Source organism: Cebus imitator, unplaced genomic scaffold (genome assembly GCF_001604975.1).
Source record: "Cebus imitator isolate Cc_AM_T3 unplaced genomic scaffold, Cebus_imitator-1.0 Scaffold581, whole genome shotgun sequence".
NCBI lineage: Eukaryota > Metazoa > Chordata > Mammalia > Primates > Cebidae > Cebus > Cebus imitator.
In genome coordinates this window covers 653183-661230 of record NW_016107896.1, presented here as the reverse complement: position 1 = coordinate 661230, position 8048 = coordinate 653183, and the positions used below count along the sequence as shown (strand labels likewise).

General features: G+C 45.7%; 1 protein-coding gene across 1 annotated transcript; it reads right to left on the bottom strand.

The window, feature by feature from the left end:
- Positions 1-1728: 1728 nt before the first annotated feature.
- On the bottom strand, positions 1729-7832 carry LOC108294487 (BTB/POZ domain-containing protein KCTD7-like). The gene is made up of 3 exons (XM_017516382.2): positions 7807-7832; positions 3646-3824; positions 1729-3173 (listed from the first exon to the last, which is right to left on the bottom strand). Exons 1-3 carry the CDS (start codon positions 7830-7832, stop codon positions 2797-2799), a joined length of 582 nt encoding a protein of 193 aa, XP_017371871.2. The 3' UTR covers positions 1729-2796.
- Between the last annotated feature and the right edge of the window lie 216 nt (positions 7833-8048).

Sequence of the window (8048 nt, the reverse complement as noted above, 5' to 3'; positions counted from 1 at the left end):
GTGGATCATGAGGTCATGAGTTTGAGACCAGCATGGCCAATGTGGTGAAACCATGTCTCTACTAAAAATACAAAAAAAATTAGCTGGGCATTGTGGCGGGTGCCTGTAATCCCAGCTACTGAGGAGGCTAAGGCAAGAGAAACGCTTGAACCCAGGAGGTGGAAGTTGCAGTGAGCCGAGATCACACCACAGCACTCTAGCCTGGGTGGCAGAACAAGGTTCTGTCTCCAAAAAAAAAAAAAAAAAAAAAAAATTGTGAGACACAAATAGGAACAAGAAGCTCAGATGAGGAAGCCCAGATGTTGGATTACTAGACAAGGGCTTTAAACAAGCTACTATAAATAAGTTCAGAGAACTAAAAGAGATCACATCTAAAAAAAGTTAATTATGAGGATGATTTCTCACCAAATAGGAATTAAATCTTTACCAAGAAAGGGATAGAAATTATTATTATTATTTTTTTTTTGAGACGGAGTTTCGCTCTTGTTACCCAGGCTGGAGTGCAATGGCACGATCTCGGCTCACCGCAACCTCCGCCTCCTGGGTTCAGGCAATTCTCCTGCCTCAGCCTCCTGAGTAGCTGGGATTATAGGCACGCACCACCATGCCCAGCTAATGTTTTGTATTTTTTAGTAGAGACGGGGTTTCACCATGTTGACCAGGATGGTCTCGATCTCTTGACCTCGTGATCCACCCGCCTCGGCCTCCCAAAGTGCTGGGATTACAGGCGTGAGCCACCGCGCCCGGCCTGAAATTATTTTTTAGAAAAGAACCAAATGAAAAATTCTGGAGTTGAAAAGTATAGGAACTAAAATAAAAAATTTACTAGAGAGGGTCAATGGCTGACTTAAGCAGGCAGATGAAAGACAACAATTACCCAGTCTGAAGAACAGAAAGAAAACTAGTGAAGAAAAATGAACACACCCTCAGATTTGTGGGAGATCATCAACCATACCAACATATGCATAATAGAAATCCCAGGAGAAAAGAAAAAAAGGAAAAAGAATAATAGTTATGGAAAAAATGGCTGAAAACCTTCCAAATTCAATGAAAAACACAAATCAACACCTCCAAGGAACTCAATAAACATGAAAAAGGAAAAACTCAGAGATCTCGCATAGACACATCACAGTAAAACTATCAAAAGCCAGAGACAGACCATCTTAAAGGCAGCAAGAGAAAAACAACTCATCACATACAAAATCCTCAATATAAACAGCAGATTTCTCGGCTGTGCACAGTGGCTCACGCCTGTAATCCTAGCACTTTTAGAGTCTGAGGATAGGAATTCAAGACTGGCCTGGCCAGCATGGTGAAACCCCATCTCTGCTAAAAAGACAAAAATTAGCCAGACATTGTGGCAGGCGCCTAGTAATCCCAGCTACTCAGGAGGCTGAGGCAGGGAAATGGCCTGAGCCCAGGAGGCAGAGGTTGCAGTGAGCTGGTATTTCACCACTATACTCCAGCCTGGGTGACTGAGCAGGACTCTGTCTCAAAAAAAAAAAAAAAAAAACCCAGAAAGAGACAAGTACAATCAGGATTACAGAAAGACGCCCTTAATGCAGCATGGAAATGTTATGTTGTGATCAGTGGTGCTACATAGCTATTCTTTTAGGAGATGCATGTCCAGACCTTGACTTGTTGGCCCAGGCTGTAGAGAGAGCAAGAAGAAAATGCAGTAGTAACAGATCCTTGGGGATCTGTTTCTATTTCTGAAATGCGAGGAGTTAAAACAAAAGCTAAGCTTTCTCTGTCTTCCTGTGGCTCCTAGGATAGCTGTGCCTCTCACCTAGCCCTTCCTTTATCTTCTCAGAACAGATGCTCCTCTAGAAGGAGAATGTTAGCAGGAGAGAGCAACAGGGTTTAAAGAGGGGATCCCCTTCCAAAGAGGTTCACCACAAATTGGATTCTAACACGTGAGATAGCAGCCAAGGAAGTGTTCTGAGCCTCTAAAAAGGATATTATATGTCAAAGGTAACAGAAGACCTAGGCATCTTGTCTGATTGACTTAGGGAATCTTCAAAAGAAGCCTTTGAAATTTGCATTCCAGTCCTGTGAGAAGATGACCCTGCAAGCAAGAAAGGTGGTGGAAGCTAGGAGAAGCCACGGCCCTAAGACGGTGCTGTAAACATTGTGGTTTTCTAAGGCCACCTGGGTGCATAGCTTTGGCAGCTATGATTAAATCTCCAAAAGGTGGTGAAGAACATATTCTAGACCAAAAAAAGAAAAGTCTTTCCACAGTTTAAGAATGTGGGGGACTATTGCTGGAGGAGATGGAGTGCATGGGAGAGAAGATGCTCTTTCTTCTCCAGTCAGGGGCTATGGGGTGGCTAGTCAGGTAAATCCCCCGTCATGTTCCATGTGCACACCAATACACTCAGAACAAAAGAGAGATACTTGAACAGGGTTGAGGAAGTGATTAGGCCTACATCGATTTGGTAATGTGGCTCTAAAATAGGTAGAAACTCTCTTGCAAGGTCAAGAAAGTGACAAAACCTCTGGGAACTTCCTGGTCAAGCCATAGCTATCAGCCTTAAGGAAAGACTACCAGGCCTTGAGGAAAGGCCAGGTGAGTGCAGGCCCAAGTCCCTGCAGCTGCAAGCCCTGAGCCTGACCCTGAGGTGCAGCCAGGGAGACTGGAGCGGCACCTCTGTCCCCTGGGAGCTGTGCCTCAGGACTTGGTCCTCACCTTGGCAGATTCTGGGGCAGTCAGCAGCCCCTTCAGGGATCTTACTCCCAGAGCTGCCAAGCAGGGTGGACATCCTCCCTGATGGGACTCTTGCCTACCAGGGCTACTCACCACCATGTGACCTTGAACTCATAGATGGGGTGCCTGCAGTAGTAGTGGTCCATGAGGTGCTTGTCACACACCCCGATGCACTGGTGGTCTATGGTGAGGCCCTGGGCTGAGAGGTCCATGACCAGGCAGTGCAGCAGGTCATAAACATCAGCCACAGCCTCCCAGGGCCCAAAAGACACATCCACTTCACAGTGGTGCTCAAAGAGCTGCCTGTCACTCTCACTCCGCTCAAAGCGCAGGGAGTTGAGGAGCGGACACTCAAACGGGGTGATGGGCATCTTCTCCTTGAAGACACAGACCTTGAGCTTGGCAAAGCGGGCCTTCCACTGGACCACACGCAGCTGGGCAATCTCCACAATCCGCTCCAAGTGGTCTATGAGGGTGAACACAACACCCATTACCGGGGTGAAGGGGCAGGACAGGCCAGCAGAGATACACAAAGAAACAGTCCTGATGATGGTAGGATGCAGGAGGGGAACGACAGATTTCCCAGGGGAGGGACCGAGGGGACCAATTAAAGGCACAAACTTAAACAAGGGTCATGGTTCTGCACAGCAAAGGGAAACCAATGGGACGAGGGCTGTCCTGAAACACAATTTGCTGACTGGGACGGACAGGCCAGGTAGGCCCACCTTAACCTGAATCTCTCTAGCCTGACTGTCATAGGCAAGGTAGGCACACCTTAACCTGAATCGCCCCGCCTGACTGGGATCGAGGATACTCCCTCCCATCTTGAGTAATCTGGATGAATGCCGCCCTCGGTGTTCTGGTAGAGACCTAAAGACTCGCAGATGCCTTGTACACCTCCTTCCTCATACCCACCATCCTGGGCAGCTGACTCTCACCTTTGTAATAGGGCATGAGTCCCAGAAATGCCTGGCGCACCTTCTCGCCCTTCAGAGGCTGCATGTTCTCCAGCTGCTTCAGGAGGGGCCCGATGGCATAGTACTGGGCCTCTTTGTACACAGCCGGAACACGCTCCCTGGGTGGCAGGTCCCCTGAGCGCAGGAAATTCAGCACATCTCTGAGCAGGAAGGAAAGAGTGTCAGTGAAAAGGAGCTCATGCTCCTGGGCAGTGCCACACAGTGGTTGGACAGAATCCAAAACCAGACTGCCAAAGGTGTTACACTGGGTAAGTGAACTTAACCTCTCCATGCCTCAGTTTCCTTGTCTGTAAAATTGGAGAAAACAATAAAACCTCATAATGTATTAGGGAATTAAGTGCTTAGAAAATCCCTGGCACACAGTAAAGCTTCAATAAGCGTTATTAGTTGCTGTTATCAGTAGGCAACTACAATTACTATTATTAGGTATAATATTAGGTATTATAGTTTTAAAACTGAGGTGAAATAGTCAATACATGTATAAACATTAACTGTACAGTTCAATCTTTTTTGTAAGTATGAATACACCCATCCAGCCACCACCTAGATCAAGATAAAACATTTCCATTCCTTAAAGTTTCTTGTGCCACTTCCCAGTTAATCCCTACAGAAACAACCACTCTAACTTCTCCTCCTATCATTAAAGATTAGTTTTGCCATTTCTTGAAATTCATATTAATAGAATTATATAGTATGTTCTCTTTCGTACCTGGCTTCTTTACTTCAACATAATGTTTTTGAAATTTACCCACCATATTGTGTGTACCAGTAGTTTTTAAAAACTGATTATTATTATGTATGTAAGTATACGTTTACACGAATATACTATAATTTATTACCCTGTTGTCTTGTTGACAACAGGTATTCTTACATAAATAATAATAATAATAAAATAATAAAACAACCCCAAAACTGGGTTGCTGCCAGTTTTTGGCTATTACAAGTAAAGCTGGGATGAACATTCCTATGTAAGATCGTTAGGCTGGGTGTGGTGGCTCACGCCTGTGATCCCAGCACTTTTGGAGGTCGAGGTAGGAGGATCACCTGAGCTCAGGAGTTGGAGACCAGTCTGGCCAAAACGGTGAAACTCCATCTCTAGTAAAAATACAAAAATTAGCCAGGTGTGGTGGCACACACCTGTAATCCCAGCTACACGGAAGGCTGAGGGGGGGAAACTGCTTGAACCCGGGAAGTGGAGGCTGCAGTGAGCTGAGATCATGCCACTGCACTCCAGCCTGGGTGACTGACACTTCAACAAAAAAAAAAAAAAAAAAAAAAAAGGATTTTTAGTGGACACAAGCACAAATTTCTTTTAAGTATGAGGAGTAGCATTGTTCAGTCATAAGTTAACTGTGTGGTTAACAAAGTGGCTGCAGCATTTTACATTCCCACCAGCAATGTAGAAGGGTTTTTGGTGTTCCCCATCCTTGCCACTAGTATTACTCTGTAGCTATGAACAGCAGAGAAAATGCCTAACCTTAATGTCTGAACAAACTGGTTCCAGGGCTGAATAAAATCACATATTACATTTTCTTAAAAAAAAATTCAGTCTTTCTAATTCACTTTACAAATCCTGTTTTTTTTTTTTTTTTTTTTTTAAGAAATAGGGTCTTGTTCTGTCACCCAGGCTGAAGGGCAGTGGTACAATCATAGCTCAGTGCAGCCTCTGACTCCTAGGTTCAAGCAGTCCTGTTGCCTCAGTCTCCTGAATAGCTGAGAACACAGGTGCGAGCCACCAGCTTTTTAGATTCTTTAGCGCTAACAGTCATCAGATAAATCAATGGTACATGTGGAAAAGAGTGAATAAACCTGAAGATTATGCTGCTACCTCATTAAGAGCTTAGTCTATGACCTAATACAACACCAGCTAACACTCGCTAAGTATTACTATTAAGCATTAATCAGATCCAGCCATAGCTGACTCTACACCCACATCCACCATGGTCCAGCTTCAGCAGAGGCATTTAGACCAGAGTGTGACAAGCCGATGACAAGACAGACCCCAGGTGGAGGCCCAAGCAGCCTTCATGTTAGGTGCTTTTGGGTACATAAGCTGCACAGCAAGAAATGCACCTTGAAGAATGCCCTGAACCCCCTATTTTATCTGGGTCATTCAACAACTTCATCTGCGCTGATGAATCACAGGTCACAGGAGCTCATCAGCCAAAGTATGAATAGCGCCATCTCCTGCTTTCTGCCATGTCCTTGCCTGGCGCTGTCACTCTCTAGCTGTGGCCACCTGGGCATGGGCAATTCCACCTCAAATCAAACTCGGATCCGCCTCCCCAAAATCCCTTCTAGATCTTCAGCAAACCTTGGTGAGCTCTGAAAAACAAAACCCTGGGGAAAGACCCAGCTAAGAGTGCTGTGGGAGCCGCCAGCTGAGGCCAGCACTTTCCTACCCCAAGCAGCCTGCAAACAAACATCTTTTTATAGTTCTGCAGAGCAATGTGACACTTTGTTTTCTCAGCACTGAGGCAGCTGATAGGCCACCGGGGAAACCCAGATGCATCCAAGCAAGTTATCCGACCAGGGGCTCCTTTCTGAGAATAAAAATGACCTTTCCCAAAATGTGGGCAATGCTACTTGGAGGCCAGCTCAGAGATGTTGTGATTGGAGTTTCTGCCTCCCTGGGCGTTTGGTTCAAGGTCTCTAGTCATCTACAATGTCAGACTGAAGGGGCTAAGAGTTCCAGCCACATACTCTGAAAAGGACATGGCTGGGGTCACACCAAGGCTCTTTACATAACCCTCACTGACAAGCCTGTGCAGCAGCTATAATTATTTCTCATTTCACAAACACGCACCTGAGACATCAAGTCCTTCAATTGTTTGGGTGTAAGATTGTCAGAAGTCCTTTCTTGGGAAACGTTCTGTGTTCTTTTTTAGGAGACAGAGTCTCGGCCAAGTGTGGCCTGTAATTTCAGTACTTTGGGAATCTGAGGCTGGAGGATCACTTGAGTCTAGGAGTTTGAGAACATCCTGGGCAACACAGTGAGACCTCATCTCTACAAAACATCAAAAATTAGCCAGTCATGGTGGTGCGAACCTCTAGTCCCAGCTACTTGGGAAGCTGAGGCAGGAGAACTGCTTGCACCTGCGAGGTCAAGGCTGCAGTGAGCCGTGCTCGTGCCACTGCACTCAGCTTGGGCAACTGAGCAAGACAGTCTCAAAATAAAAAATAAAATAAATTTAAAAAAGACAGTCTCACTCTGTTGCCCAGGCAGGAGCACAGTGGGAAGATCATGGCTAACTGCAGCCTCCAACTCCTGGACTCAAGTGATCCTCCCACCTCAGCCTCACAAGTACCTGGGACTACAGATGAGTGCCACACCTAGTTGCTATTTTGTTGTTGAGATGGTGTTTTTCCATGTTATAGTGTTAAGCGACAGTAACAGCAGAGGATTTTTTAAAAAAAACTTCTTGGCAAAATTAAAGGAGAACAACCCTGTATCAGTCTTTCATCTTTTTTGGTTGTTGTTTTAAACTACTGAAAGTCTGGGAACCACTGCTACACACCATGCTTCCTTCCCATGGCAATGCTGAGACCCAAAATCTGCGTCTAAAGGTACTCTCCAAGTTGTTTTAGACTACCCCTTCCATGTGGAATTACACTTATTCCTCTCCACACAGATGACAACTTTCTGAGTCATTTTGGAATAGTAATACTTAACATTTATGGAGCTCTTTAAACCTTTTCCAAAGATACTTCATTCCAATCCAGGTGTTTGCTCCGTATTAGAGATAACAGGATTTTGAAGCGGAGAGGACGAAAGCCATGGAAAACAGTTTTAGAGCTCACATGGAACAATGGAATCAGTGTGGGGAGCTGGCAGTGAGGCCCTGGTCTGCAGTCTATGGTCTTGTGCTCTTTCCCTCAAACCACATCATTTCCCCAATGACAGTGCACAAAAAACAGCACCCCTGTGACTGATGACTTTTTTCAATTGCAGGGATTACTTCTAAATTTTTGCTCATTTTCCCATGACACTGTGTGTATAGGGCTTGCTATCCCAGCACAACACCGTCTGCTTCCCAAGAGTATTACCTAGCCCAGCCCACGAGGGCTTCTATCCATTGCCCTGGGACTCCACATACCACATGCTCCTGGATCTGGCACTACCTTGGTCCCTGCCTCCTAGGAGCCATGTTCGGTGTTCAGTAATGCTTCACCTTCCCTCCTCTGTATTTTTTATTTGTAGAGATGGAGTCTCACTGTGTTGCCCAGGCTGGTCCCAGACTCTTGGCCTCCCAAAGTGCTGGGATAACAAGTGTAAGCCACCACACCCAGCATTTTTTCCCTTCTCTTGCTTTTACTGTTTGTTTGTTTGGAAGTAGGGTCGTACTGTGTCACCCAGGCTGGAG

Excerpts from the sequence above, each read along its gene's own strand:
- LOC108294487 (XM_017516382.2), bottom strand. The coding sequence starts at position 7,832 with ATGGCTCCTAGGAGGCAGGGACCAAG. Across the intron at positions 3,825-7,806 it reads CCTAGGAGGCAGGGACCAAG|AGATGTGCTGAATTTCCTGC; the intron begins GTAGTGCCAGAT and ends CTTCCTGCTCAG. Across the intron at positions 3,174-3,645 it reads ACTCATGCCCTATTACAAAG|ACCACTTGGAGCGGATTGTG; the intron begins GTGAGAGTCAGC and ends TCACCCTCATAG.